This window comes from Chrysochloris asiatica, unplaced genomic scaffold (genome assembly GCF_000296735.1).
Source record: "Chrysochloris asiatica unplaced genomic scaffold, ChrAsi1.0 scaffold00186, whole genome shotgun sequence".
NCBI classification, from domain to species: domain Eukaryota; kingdom Metazoa; phylum Chordata; class Mammalia; order Afrosoricida; family Chrysochloridae; genus Chrysochloris; species Chrysochloris asiatica.
Window position 1 is genome coordinate 5,633,032 of NW_006408704.1, and position 15,222 is coordinate 5,648,253.

Here is a 15,222-nt window from a genome sequence, read left to right on the forward strand (position 1 = left end):
AGGATGGCGGAGGCTCATTTCTTCCCACCCTTGTTTCAGCTGGTTAGGAACTGAATTTGCCCTCCCAGGGAAGCTCCGTGAATCATCCTGTAGTCAGAAATTGCTTCCCTGCCTAAGAAATCCTGGCACACCCTCAGTTTCTTTCATCGTCTCCAACTCTTTTCGTCCTCCTGGAGCTGCTGCTCAGAACACAGCCGCGCTTGAAGATGGAAATAGCTCTCTCCTCACACGGTTGAGGCCCCGCGCTGTCTTGAGAAAACATTTTCCTCTTCCACCCACACTTATTCTGCATCCTGAAGCCACCCCAGACAGAGGATGCTCATGTTATATTTGATGAGGCCTCTTTTTAAAGTAGGTTGACATTTGAATCCTTGAATTGAGGATGAGCGTTTGCTGAGCTGAGTTTTGGGGGTTAATGGCTTATTTCTGAACACAATAAACTATGGAGAGAAAAAACAAATCTCTTCAGAGTTCCTGGAATGGTTCCAGAGGGAGGAGGCCAGAATGATTTTCTTGACTAGACTCTTCATGAATAAATACACCAAACTTGAAACCCCAAGTCCTCAGCATACCCCATTCTGAAACAGAGGTCATCACAACGCCATTGGTCCCCCAGGAAGCCGCAATATCTCCAGAAAGACAATGAGGATTTGCTTTATTGTGTCCTCCAAGGAATTTAGTTTCCAGCAGTGTGTTCCCATGTTGCATGGGCCTGTCCTGGTATGCCTAGACACCCACACTGGTACACTGATGTGCCTCCCCAGCCCCCAAGGAAGATCCTGTGACTCACCAGTGGGGGTCTGCACCTTCACAGACCTCAGATGCCTGGCACCCAAGAAGCTCCTGGCAAAGACGGGCCTTAGATGACAATTGTGGAAGGCCAACTTCTGCCAACATTCCATCTTCTCTTGCCCTCCCATTGGTAGCATCTCCTACATACAAACATAAAATCACTCACTTAGTCATTCGACAAATCAATATTCATTGGATACCTCCCCATCTACCCTCCCCATCCCCATGTTAAAACTGGGTAGAGAGAGGAGCAAAACAGATACCACCTCCACCTTCCTAGACTCTAGACCAGTCACCAACCCTGTTACCAGTGAACAGCTGATGCCACATGCTAGTGGTGGGGGAAGCAGAGGCTGCTGTGGGACTCAGAGCTGGGAACATTTGGGGTCAAATCCTAACGTGACCACTCACTAGTGTGACCTAGTCTCTCTGGGCCTCACTTTCTACAACTATGAAATGGGAACATTTCTACAACAGTCTCTGCCTCCTAGGGAGCTGTGAGGGTACAATTAGAGAATGCACGTGAAGAGCCCAGTGAAGTGTGAACATGTAATGTTGTTGTTAGCTGTGTGATTGAGTTGGCCTCCAGCTACCAGAAACCCTATGTATAGTGGAACAGAACACTGCCTGGCCGGCCCTGTGCCATCTCCATGACCGGTTGTGAATCAGTCTGCTGTGATCCATAGAGTTTTCACTGACTAATTTTTAAAAGTAGATTGACAGACCTTTCTTCCTAGTCTGTCTCAGTCTGGAAGCCCCACTAAAACCTAGTCAGCATCAGAGCAGCACACACACCGACAAGCAGTGGTGGGTGCACATGAAGTGCATTGGCCAGAACCAATCCAGGTCTCCCACATGGAAGATGAGAACCCTATACCACTCCACCAGTGCTGCCTGATACACAGGAAGCACTCAAAACGCAGGCGTGTTGGCTGCTGCTGCTCTGGGGTTGGATTTATGGTCCATGTGGGGCATCAGGAAAGGCTTCTCAGCCTTGAAGGATGAGCAGGAAGACTTGGGTTGGCCACACAAGATGGCCAATTAGGATAAACTCATTTTCTAACTCACTCAGAAAAATTAACATATTGCAATTCCTCAAGTTATAGGGGTTTTTATCTCATTTTTGCAGATGTTATTTATAACCTGCAGCTTCCCAAGTCATCATTCATTGATCTTAATTCCATTCACTCCCCAGTGTCCGACAAAGGAGCATGAATTGACCTTGCAAAGTTGCACCCTTGGCTGCATCCAGCATCCCAAAGGGCTGAGCTCCATCACAAGGAAATGGCAGATGAAGCTCCAAACTGGGATTCAGGAGGTTTTAGGGTCAGTTCCAGGCCTGGCATATCATTTCCTTCCTATACCTATTTGTCTTCAACAACAGCTTCAGTTCCTTGCAGAGTTGGAGTCCTGGAGATTAAAACACTTTTGTCTACAGCAAGAGCAAAGCCTCTGGATTTGTCAGAATAAAAAGCCACAAGAAGAAAGGAGGAGGGTCCCTGCTTCTAAGTACCACATGTAGGCGATTTCAGATCTCGAGTTCATAGGAACAAATTGAATTACAGGGGAGGCAGCTCAGCCATTTGCTGCTGTGGCTTGTTTGAAATCCTTTTAGCGGAAAATTAAAATATTTCACAGAGGGTAATAAAATGCCGGGCTTTTTTAAGGCATGGCTGCTGTGTTAGCTTGGGCAAATAAGTAATTAGGCATTTTTATTTAAGTCCTCCGCATTGTCATTTTCTCTCATTAGTGGAGAGGAAAGGGGGAAAAACTGTTGTGAAAAATGCCTAACCTCTAGAACTCTCCAGAAGGCTAATTATAAAATTGTAAAATAAATAAATAAAATTGAAGAGCAGAACATAAGAACATATGGTACAAACAAAGGGAAGTACATAGAATTTCTTTTCCCAAACACCAGAAACAGAAAAAACGATATCAAAGAGTTCTGTGCTTCCCAAACAGATCTTATCTGAGAGCCAGGGAGTAGGGAGCCTCACAGAAATGTCCTGGGGTCTGGCCCTGGAGCTGGAGAGGATGCTCTGAGCCTGCTCCCTCCCACCCCCCATGCTGAGAGTCCCTACCATTTCTCACCATAATCTGCTTTAAGGAGAGGTTTGGCTGTTCTCTCTGTTGGACATTATACACCCCAACCTCTTCATCTTACAGATAGAGAGACTAACTGAGGTCATGGGTACAGTCTCTTACTCTCTTTCCTCCCCTGTATCCTTGAGTCTCACAACCACTGAGGGCTGAGGGTGGGTTTCAATGCCCATTTCCCCACAGGATTCTGGTCTGCTCCCTGGCCCTGTGCTCTAACTGTAGGCCTGGGGAGTGGGTCAGAAATGTGGCCAGGAAATGACAGAGTGTCGGCCCAGGTCTCTGCACAGCCAGGCTACGCTGGCCATTTTTGAGCTCACCTTCTTCCAGCCCGGGTTCTCTTGTGTGCACTACAAGCGAGGGTTAGGAAGCTGAGGGCTCCTTGGGCAAGGCTGGTCTGAAAGCATGAATAGACCTAAGTGAGGAACACACAGGCATGTTTATAGGAATTTCTTCCTCTTCAAAATTGTCCTAGGGTTTGCATTTATCTGGGGCAGCTTTTTCCCACTCCCAAATCTCCCTCCACCTGAGTTCTCATAGTGATTTTATTTCAGTAGTTGGAGTGGGTGTGTGCAGGGGTGTGCAGGCATTGGGGAGGGTGGATTTGCATAAACTGCCTCCAGCTGCCTGCCAGTCCCACCATCAGAGCCTACATGGGGCTTGTCTTACCCATTCATCTGTGTCTCCCCACCACACTGGCATTTCACTGAGCCATCAGTTCATAACTGTATGCCGGCTCTGAACTGGCCCTAAAGACCTAAGGAGAAAGAGACCCTCAACTCTTTTACTCTTTTAAATCGAGCAATTTTGAAAGAGGAGTAGATATTTGAGAGACCCTAAAAGAGTGAGGAGGAGTCTGCCTCACTGGGACAGGGCGGTGCAGAGATGGATCAGCAGGACAAAGGCGTGGAGGCTTGGAACAGTCCTGTACAGAAGCCACAAGCAGGAGAAGAGGGGCTGGAACACACCAATGCTGAATCAGCTGAGAGTCTGGAGGGCAGATGCTTGAGGCATTCACAGAACCCCTGCATCTGGCATTGATTGTTGTTGTTCCGTACCATCAAGTCCATTTCATAACCACCCTATGTGATGGAGAACCACCTCCAAGAGCTTTTCTAGGCTGTGAGCTTTGCTGGAGCAGATTGTCGGGTCTTTTCCCACCTGGGCTCCTTACCTGGCACTCAGTAGATGTTTAGTGAGTGAGCAGAGGAAGGAGGGAGGGAGGGAAACCAGGAGAATGGGCAAGTAAATTATGGCTTACTCATACAGTGGACAAATTAGAACTATCAACATGAATGAATCTCAGAAACATAGTGTTACATAAATAAAGCAAATTACAGGACAGTGTAACTTATAGTCTCTTTATATGATGTTTTCAACATACATATGTGTGTTGTAGGGAGTCACTGTAGGGAGGGCCTGGGCAGTACAAACAGTTAAATAAGCCCTTGGCAACCAACCAAAAGGCTCAAATTCACACAAAGGCACATATGATGATAAACCTGGTTATCTACAAGGGGCTTCAAAAAAATTCGTGGAAAAATGGAATTAAAAGATTATCAAAATTTCCCACAAATTTTTTGAAGCCCTCTCATATTTCAGAAAGATCAGCCATAGAAAACCTTATGGAGCACAGTCCTACATTGACACACATGGGGTGGCCAAGAGAGAAAGCAACAGGTTTGCTTTGGGTTTGGTATGTGTACACACATATATTAGGGTGAACTACGTAAGGAGCTCTGGTAGTGTAGTGGTTACAAATCAGGCTGCTAATCTCACGGTCAGCAGTTTGAAGCTACCAACTGTTCCGTGGAAGAAAGATGAGGTTTTCTGCTCCCGTAAAGATTTACAGCCTCTGGAACGACTCCACAGCACATAACAACAACAACAACAACAACGTAAGATTGCCAATATTTGACTTTTTTTTTTTTAAGCATACATTTCATTTGTTGCAAACTAAATCACAGCCACATGGAATGGTATACCATGTCATGGAACACTGCTGTCGTTAAATGTTGTTGAGTTGATCCCAACTCATAAAGACCCTATATAGAGTTTCTGAGGGGCAGTTTGGTGGGTTTGAGCCTTTGACCTTGTGGTTAGTCGTCTGTGCTTACAAATTAACCACACATGTAACAATTTGCCTGACTCCTCAGGGAATTATGCTGCGTGAAACAAAAGGAAGAAAGAAGCCAATCTCCAAAGATGCATGATTCCATTTATATAACATGCTCTAAATGACAAAATTATAGAGATGGAAAACAGATTGGCAGGGGGGGAAGGCTGTAAAAGTATAGCCCCGGGGTCCTTCTGATGAAGTAGTAGTTCTCTATCTGGATTGTGGTGGGGTCACTCAGTTGCACACAAGTGATGATTCTCCATGCCAGGGTCCTGGCTGTGGTATTGTAGAGTTATGCAAGACTCTGAATGTTGGGGGAAACCAAGTTAGGGGAATCTCTCTGCAGTCTTTCTTAAAGCTGAGTGTGAATCTACAATCACCTCAGAAGAAAAAGACAAAACACACACACGGGAAAGATAAATGCCAAATTTAATATCAAAGCTATTTCTGAGACTGGTGGATTATATAGTTGAGGAGGTACACTGTAAAGGAGTTAAACATTACCTGTAATGTTTTATTTTTTAGAAGACAAAAATCGTAAGCTAATAAGCATAACGTGAAGATGCTACAAAGCTAGGTGGTAGGTACATAGCTGCTTATTTTATTATTCTCTGCGATTTTTTTGTTATGATTTGGGTGAAAGTTTACAGAATTGGTTTTCTAAGTCAACAATTCCTACCCATTTTGTTTTGTGACATTGATTGCAATCCCCACAACGTAACCACGTTCCACACTTCTTCCCTGTGTTTACTTCGTCTTTCTTTCTGTCCATTCCTGCCTTCTGAGCTTAATCCTTGGGCGATCTTTTGATCTCATTGACTTGATTGGTTTAAGGAGTGTGTACTTCCCTGCTGTTGTTCACCTGATAGTCCTGGTTGTCATTTGACTGAAAGTTGGGCCATGGAGTGAGTTCAGTTCCAGGTCTGAAGAGTCTCTAATGACCATGGTCTCTGGGGTTTCTGTAATTATTTATGTGTTTACTGGTTCATAGTTTTTTAAAAACTGATCTTGCTTAACTCCTTCTGTTCTAAGCCAGGATTGGACCTGGTATACAGAGGCTGGAGAGTGCAAAGATGGGCAGAGGGCCCACCTGAGGGGAAAGGAGGTTAACAGGGGCTGACACTCATAATCCGGGCCCAGCCCACACACACCAGGCAGCGCTCCAGAACTCTGGGGCAGTGGAAGCCGGTCCCTGAGCCAGCTTTGCCCTGTATTGAAATTGTCCTCCTTCTCTTACAGCCCCCGGAGAAGGAGGGCGCTCTGCCTTGGCAGGTGGGCAACAAGACTGAGTGCGGCCTGCTAGGCTTTGTGCTGGACCTGAAGCAGGACTACGAGCCCGTGCGTACCCAGATGCCCGAGGAGAAGCTGTACAAAGTGTACACCTTCAACTCCGTGCGCAAGTCCATGAGCACAGTCATCAAACTGCCTGATGAGAGCTTCCGCATGTACAGCAAGGGTGCTTCTGAGATTGTGCTCAAGAAGTAAGCAGCAGTGGGCAGGGTACTAGAATATCCAGGTCACACAGCGCCTAGCAGCGGGTCACCTAGCCAAGAGGCACAAAGAAGGACACACCCTGCCCAAGGCCACACAGCAAGACTCATATCCAGGGCCTCTTGCCCAGTGCTTTTTCCACTATATTCTCTTTTAAAATTTCTACAGAGTCCTTCTCTTCCTTCCTAAATCATGGGAAGTTCTGCCCATTATCACACTTGTTGTTGTTGTTAAGTGCCTTCAAGTGGGTTCCGACTCATAGCGACCCTGTAAAGGGTTTCTGAGAAGCAGCTAGTGGATTTGAACTGCCGACCTTGCAGTTCAAACTGACTTTGCAGTCCAGTGCATTATACTGCAGCACCACACCAAGACTCCATTATCACACTTCTTGTTGTTGTTGTTAGGTGCCATCGAGTCGGTACTGACTCATAGCGACCTTATGCACAGCAGAACGAAACATTACCCGATCCTGGGCCAACCTCACTGCTGTTGCCACGCTTGAGTCCGTCGATGCTGCCACCTGACCAATCCTTCTCGTTAGGGGCCTTCCTCTTTTTCTCTGACCCTGCACTTTACCAAACACTTAGATCTCTCTTATTTCACTTCCCTTAGGATAGAGTTAGTTAATGGTAGCTCTTTTCATTGCTCCTGGTGTGGCGCTGTAGGGTCAGCACTGGACTACAAACCACCAAGTTGGCAGTTCAAACCTACCATCTGTCCCTTGGAAACACTATACAGGGTCACTATGAGTCGGAACCAACCGGAGGGCTCTTCACAACAACAATTTTCATTGCTGGTCAATTTCCTGGTCCAGGTACTAGAAAGAAGTCTGGAGAGCTAAGTAAGTCACTCCCCTTCTCTGGGCCTCAATTTCCCCCCTTGAGGAGTTTAGTAGCCTCATGGTTCTCAGCCCTGTCTGCACAGTAGAACACCCCCAGGACCTTTTAAGAAATCACTCATTTTTGGACTCACTCCAGACAAATTCAATTAGAACATCTGGAGCAGATATTTGCAGGAAAGCAGCCCTATTTCGGCAGATATTATCTAGAAGGCTACCCGGCTTCTTTTTGGCTGGTTCCAATTTCATCCCTCCCTGGACCCAGGGGCCTGGCCTATGTGCTACCGGCCCTGAAACATATGAGAAATGGACTGGAACCGGCATCACCCGGAAGGAGGCGACAACTCGGGGCTAGTCAGAGGGCAGGTCCCTGAGCCCCTTGGCTGGGCCTAACCCATTGTCCTCTCCTCCTGCCTACAGGTGCTGCAAAATCCTCAATGGGGCAGGTGAGCCCCGAGTCTTCCGGCCCCGTGACCGGGATGAGATGGTAAAGAAGGTGATTGAGCCCATGGCCTGTGACGGGCTCCGCACCATCTGTGTGGCCTACCGAGACTTCCCCAGCAGCCCTGAGCCCGACTGGGACAACGAGAACGACATCCTTAATGACCTCACCTGCATCTGCGTGGTGGGCATTGAGGACCCTGTGCGGCCTGAGGTAGGTCCCCAGGGTCGGCATGCACAGGGAGGGAGCTGGGAGTCAGGGGTCTAGCCCACTGGGGGGCCTAGGATAAGTCACTTCACCTCTCAGAGCCTGTTTCCTTTCATGTCCCCGGGATTCTCTCCTCAGGTTCACTCTCCAGAGCAGCCAAGGCCACACTTGGCCAGGTCTGCTTAGAAGGACACAGGGCAGGAGGCATAGTGAAGGCGGAGCTGCTCCACTCAGAAGTCTCTGTCCTCCAGGAATCAGGATCTCTTGTAAAAAGTCCCTGACCCTAGATTCCAGGATCATGCCCCCATCCCCATCAGTATTCCCCTGTTACAGATGCACTTGATTCTGGAAGTAGTTGACCCTAGAACGATTATCCAGCAGTACCACCAACAGTCCACCTTGATCAGGTTTCCAGCAGAAAAGAACGGAAGACCCAAACGGAAGGCAGGAAGGAAAGGGTTCTGTTAGACAGGGCGCGGCACTGAGGGAAGTCGTGAGTCTGAGTGCACTTAACCACAACAGTGGACACCTGCAGTCTCCCTCTTACCTGTGAGGGGCCTAGAGGGCAGTGTGAGAACGAGGTACCTGGAGGTCCAGCAGAGGTGCTGTGCCCACACCCAACTCTCTGGCCAAGCCTGACTGTGGACAGGTGGGCCTTAGCTGTGAGATTTGGTGATGATACCCCATAAGCCACCTTCCTTCATCAACTTAAGCATCCCAACCCACCCTGCCATAGTTACTGGGAAGCCTTAGGACTGTCCCTACGCCTCTTGGAGCCTCAGTTTCTCCTTTAAAATGAAAGCAAATAAGATGCTTTCCAAGTCCCCAAGTCTGACATTGTAAGATTCTGTGTTCCAAAGACCAAGTCAGACCACAGGGTCATAGACGTGAACTTTTCTCATTTAAGCAATAGAGGAAAAGGTCTAGAAGGAAGAACAAGAGCATCAGACAGACCTGGGATCCTCAGTTCCAACAGTGCTGACTATGTGACAGTGACCAGTTACCTAGCCGCTCTAAACTTCCGTTTCCTCATCTGTGGACTAGGCATAACAGTACTAGTGGTGGTGGTAACGTGCCGTGGAGTCGGTTCCGACTCATAGCGACCCTGTACAGGGTTTCCGAGGCTGTAAATCTTTACAGGAGCAGAAAGCCTCATCTTTCTCCCGCGGAACAGCTGGTAGTTTCATACTGCTGACCTTAAGGTTCGCAGCCCAATTCATAACCACTAAGCTACCAGAGCTCCTTAACAATAATAGTATCTATCCCCAACTTGGAGCTCTGGTAGCGTAGTGGTTACGAATCGGGCTGCGAACCTTAAGGTCAGTGGTTCGAAACTACCAGCTGCTCCGCGGGAGAAAGATGAGGCTTTCTACTCCCGTAAAGATTTACACCCTCGGAAACCCTGTACAGGGTCGCTATGGGTCGGAACCGACTCAATGGCACATAACAACAACAACAACAATCCCCAACTTGGAGTTCTGGTGTGGCGCTGTGGGTTAATGCACTAAACTGCAATGTCAGTTTGAACTGCAAGGTCGGTGGTTCATACTCACCAGCCGCTCCTCAGAAACCCTGTACAGGTTTTGAGTGAGAACCCACTCAACAGCACTTACCAACAACAACAATCCCCCATTCAGGATATTGTAAGGAATCAGATCGTGCACATACAAGCAACAGAGTGTTACAAGGTTGGTGGCCCGGCAGTATGGGTTCCCCCTCCTTCATACCCAATAGATCCATGACTCTAACACAGAGCAGCCCCTAACACATAACCCAGCATACAGAAGGTGTATTTAGTGTGTGTGAAATGAGAATGAGTGGGACTTGGATTCCAGATTCCCAACACCATGTCACACACACACACACACACACACACACAGAGCCTTCCTATGGGGTGTCACTGTGGCCTCCTCTTTCCTACTCAGAACCTAAAACAGTAAACGCCCCTGAGCTGAGCCCACATTCCTCCCAATACAACTGCATCTCCCTGTCTCCCTGGAGAGACAGGCCGTTTATCACCTCCCTGCAGGACGCCTGCTCATTACCAGTGCTAATGGCTTCAGACCTAGCTGGGACATGTTATCTCCTTATTGGAAATCACTCTGAACCAGCGGTGAAGGGTTGTCCCTGAGCTCTGCAGAAGGCCAATAGAACTCTGCAGGGACCCTGTGCCTTCCCAACCTCAGACCTCCCTCTGGCCCCACCTGAGTTCCCAGGAGCATCAGACCCAAACTCTTTGTCCATGACCTGCAATTGAAAATACATTTTATGTCATGACTCAGTAAACAAGCACACACAACCGAAATAAGAACTTCACAAAGTAATGTAGTACCCGTGGGTCTTTTCTAGTCTCTTCTATTCCTTTCTTTTTAAAATGGTGGTGGCCATCTGCTAAACTGATTTCAGTGTTCACTAAGGGGGCTGTGACTCAAGATTTGAGCTGCTGATGTAGTCCAAATGCCATCCCATACACCCAATGTGCAGAAAAGGACGGGGCCCAAAGAAGGTCTCAAAGTCACACTGAGCCCATGCAAGTGACTAAAAGAGACCAGGTTGGTGGTGGTGTGCCAACTCAGGCAACCCACAGGGTTTCCGAAGCTGTAAATCTTTACAAGTGCAGAAATCCTCATCTATCTCCTGTGGAGGGGCTGGTAGTTTAGAACTGCTGACTTTGTAGTTAGCAGCCCAACTCATAACCCTGATGCTACCAGAAGTCTTTGAATCCAGATTAGAGCCAGGTTTTCTGCCTTCCTGCCCCAGAGCTTTTTCTCTTTGATACTACAGAAATGAAGAGGCAAGTGGTTCTAAGTCACAAGCATGAGGGAGCGTGAGGACATTCTCAGGAGCTGAGGAGGCCAGACATGGGCCCCTGGCATTTCTGTTGACAGCAGTTATCAGTGAAGTGGCCTTAAGGAAGTGGGGAAGGGGGCAGTCTGGGAAATGAGAGGCTGTCCCTCTTGCGGGGGCTAAGAGAACTTTCACCATGGGGCATCCTACATGTGAGCAATGGGATGTGAATCCATGTCCCCACTTTGCCACTAACAAGCCACTTCCCTTTTCTGCACCTTGTCTGTAAAATGGAATGTTGACCCAGCTCTGACATTCTCTAGAAGGTTTAACCTTTCATCTTTTTTATCCTCTTCAGTCAGAGCATTCCTGACTTTTCCTCGAGCTGTGAATTTTAAAGGTGTAACTACTTAAAGGAGCTGTGGTAGTGCCACCGTGAGTTAAGCATTGGCTGGCCTACTCTGCGCTATAGAGTTGCTATGAATCGGAATCAGTGGGTGGGTAGAATCGAGAATTACACAGCCCTGGTGGCATGGTGGAATAAGCATTGGACTGCTAGCCAAAAAGTCAGTGGTTCAAACCCACCACCTGCTCTGTAAGAGAAAAAAATGAGGCTTCTTGTTCCCATAAAAATACACTCCTTAGAAACCCAAAGGAGCAATTCCACTCTGTCCTATAAGTTGCTGTGAGTAGGAATTGACTCGGTGCCAGTGGGTTTTATGGTTTAAACTATATTTGATCATTGATACTCAGAGTCAACGGTTCTAATCCTGCCCCTGCCATTCATTCACCAATGACCTAAGGAAAATTTCTTCTCTAGGCCTCAGTTTCCCCATCTGAGAAATGAAGAAGTTGGTCTGCCCAGCATTCACCAGTGAGGTGCACACTCTCTAAAAGCTCAGACCTATTGATTCAGAGTCCCCCCAGATGTGGGTGGAGAGAGGGTGGGCACAAACCCCTCAGAAGCTGACAGGTATGACTTTGATCAGCTTTTCAAGATAGATCATCTGTGCACGTGGAGCCAAATGCAAACAGTTCAAAAGCACAGACAGTATGAAGTAACCTCGCACACTGCCCCCAGCTCCCCGGGTAGTGTCTGTGCCTGTGGTGGGTGTGTCTGTAACACTCTCTGAGGAAACTGAGGCCTAGCCAGGCCTGGACAACCTCTGAGGCCCTTCATACAGGTTCCAGCTCATTTTGCAGTTATCACAGACTTTCAACAACCCCCACCTCCCTCAAAGACAAATATCCCTGTTTCCACCCCCTACCCCACCCCCAAGGAACACAGGACAAAGAAGAGAAAGCCTGCCCCAGCTCTCCCTGGTCCTCGCAGGAGCTTTTCCCCGAGGCTGACTGGAGCCATCAAAGAGAGAGCCCAGGTCTGGGGCTTGCGGGGTTATCCGGGGGTGTTTGGAACCCTGGGAGTCACAGACAAGGGCTGTCACCAGAAACAACAGATGTTTAGAAGCCTTTATTTAATGAAAACAGGAAGCACCCATTTCCTGGCTGGTTTTCCTCAGTGAGAAACATCTAGGATAATTTTAGCAAAAGAAGCTTTTCTTTTCTTTAATTTTTACAAGAATTTTATTTATGGGGAAAAGTCTATCTCATTGCCTCTCAGGGGTAGAGTGTGGATCTTATTCATCTCCATCTCTGTACCCAGACCACTCAGTGTTCCACAGCTGTCTGTCAAAGAAATGTGTGAGGAAGCAATCAAAGAAAGGACTCAGCCAGTTTGGGTTGGAGAAGTCAAGAATGACTTCAGGAATAAAGAACCTTTTAGAAGGGAGAGAGGGCCTTCCAGGCAGAGGGAACAGTAGGACAAAGGCAAGGAGGTGGGAATGTAGAAACAAGGAACTTTGAGTCAAATGGTGGTGGGTTTGCAAGTCCTCAGCCAAATCCATTTGCTCATCACTACATAAAATCATGCTACATAAAAAGATGTGGGTGGTGACCCACATTTACTGGGCACCTCGCCCATGTGTGGAACCTCTGAAGACCAGAGGGCAGGACTGAAGGACATCCAGCGGGGGGGACCCCACCAAAAAGACAGTGGTGGCCCTAGAAAATTACACCACCTCCAGTCCCCCCACCTAGATGTCACAGACCCCTGAAGTGCCTGATTCAGGAACGCTTGCTGCCATTTCTCCCTCACTACATCCCAGAGCTCTGGTAGCATAGTGGTTACGAATTGGGCTGCGAACCGCAAGGACAGCAGTTCAAAACTACCAGCTGTTCCGCACAGCAGGAGAAAAATGAGGCATTCTGCTCCCATAAAGATTTAAAGCCTCGGAAACCCTGTACAGGGTCTCTATGAGTTGGAACCGACTCCACGGCACATAACAACAACAACATCCCAGAGCAGGAAGATCACCAAACAGGACCACCCTTCCCCCTACCCTCCTGTCCGCCCTGTGCTTGGTCCTGTCACAGAATTCCCACCCACCCACCCATTTTACAGATGAGGAAAACAAAGCTAAGGTGAGATTCCATCACAGGTCTGTCTGCCCCCAGGGCAAAAGACCAGCTCAGCTTTCGATGCCTGAGCCCTCTGTCCCTAGACAGGGACACTTTCCTGTGCAGTCTCCACAGAGGGGTCATAAAAACAGCCTCTTTCTTTTTCTCCTGGGACCTTCTTGTCTAGGAAGGTGGGGTGGGGTGCCTTCCGCACAGACAGAAGTCTGCTCCCTGAGAGAGCCCTGAGGGTCGAGTCTTTCTACTACTCACACCATGCAAGTTCAAATTCACACAGTTCCCAGTCCTGAAGGACACAGTCCTAGTTTCTGGTTCCAGAACCTTTGAACCTCAAGACCCTCTCTAACTTCCTGGCACTCAATCCCCATCCCACATCCTTCCTCTGCTTCAGAACTTCGAGTTCCCTCCTGGCCTGTTCCCTTAAGCTGTACCTTGTGGCTGGTCTGCCCAAGCACGTCATGGAACAAGTCTGTATGGTGTGGCCCCAGCCTCAGGCATAGTGCCAGGCAGTTGGTATTGATTGAACAGAACCTGCCCAATCACCTCCTCTAAGAAGCTGTCATAGATTTCCCCTCCCCTTCCCTCTAAAGTAATACCACCTCCTATGTATCCCGGAGCCCTTGTCTTCATCTCCTGCAATGAACTCAGTCTATAGCTATCTGCCCCTGGAGTAGAGAATGCAGGTCTGACCCAGATCACCTGCCCCATTCTCTGCACAAAGAACAGTTAAGTGAGACAATAAGCTAAACTTGTTCTACCGCAGAACAGTCAACTTTGGAGGAAGTGAGCACCCTGTCATCATGTGTGCAAGCAGAGGCTTCCCAACTATATTCTGGGAACACCAAAGAGGAGACCCAGACAAGGAGCAGAGTGTCAGATTCAATGGCCCAAAGTCCTTTCCAACTCCAAGACCTTAAGTGTCTTTAAAACAAACATAACCTAAATTCTTCCACAAATATAAGGTATGTGTTCCCAAAAGAACAGTGGATCTTACCCTTCTGCTGGGGCAGGAGACAGCAAGGGGCTGCAGTCCAGTGACAGCGAATGTGTGGACATCAGTAAATTACGTAAACAGCATCTTGTGCCGTCCCCATCCCCACTCCCTTAGGCTATTTGCTTGTGTGAGCAGAGGCTGTGGCCGTGCTTACATGGCCCCTGAACAGTTCCCGGAATGTTCTTCCCCTGTCTGAGTGCAGACTGCAGGAGGCCAGCAGTCCCACTCTGCTCTGACCCTTCAGCGTGCCCATAGCCACGGAGCCTGTCTATAAGATTGCTCTGTTCGCTCAACAGGTCTCCTTATCTTGGCCTGGAGCTTGCCCTCCAGCCCTCACTCCTCAGGTCCACCCAGTTCTGCCCTCAGGGGCCACACTACATGATAAATGGCCACACCTGGATATTTCTCTTAAAAGTGGAGCCCCTGAAGGAAAGTGAGCTCTGCAGGCTGGTGGCCAAGGCAGGCAAGAAGGTGGAAGATGGACAAGATCAGAGACAGGTCGACCAGAAAGGAGGCTTGGAAGTGGCTCCAGCTTGTAATGAAGGGGGATAGACAAAGTGAGACACAGCCAAGGCCTAGCCTTGTTTTCACAGTGCTTGAGGGTAGAAGGGGGTTACTGGACAGGAGGTATCCACAGTCAGGTTTTGAACCAATGTCCTCACTCTTCAGACTCTCAGTGGTATTTGGGCTAGGCGGGTGGGAGTAAATTCCGGGTCACTGCGGTCTGCAAGCAGCATATTGTGTGGGCCTCGGTTCTTCCGGACCTGAGAGTCTAACATGTTTTGGTCTTTCGGTACAACGGAGTTTCCTGCCCTTAACACATTCTCTGTCTCTCAAAGACAATTTGCAGCAAATACAGCCTTCTTATAATTCCTTACTGTCCCCGGTAGGAATCACTTGTGCAGGAAATCTGAGTTGTCTGTAAAGGACCATACCAGCTCCAGGCTAGTTTACTGGGCAGAGTGTCTTGGTGGTGCTAA

At 48.3% G+C, this 15,222-nt stretch overlaps 1 protein-coding gene across 3 annotated transcripts in view; it reads left to right on the forward strand.

The window, feature by feature from the left end:
* The window catches only part of ATP2B2 (ATPase, Ca++ transporting, plasma membrane 2), a 211,881-nt gene that overhangs the window by 171,147 nt on the left and 25,512 nt on the right, over positions 1-15,222 (forward strand). For all 3 annotated transcript variants that reach the window (XM_006872186.1, XM_006872184.1, XM_006872185.1), the window contains 2 exons: positions 6,248-6,489; positions 7,758-7,992. In XM_006872186.1, the coding sequence (XP_006872248.1) occupies positions 6,248-6,489; positions 7,758-7,992 (477 nt within the window). The remainder of the gene's footprint in view (positions 1-6,247; positions 6,490-7,757; positions 7,993-15,222) is intronic.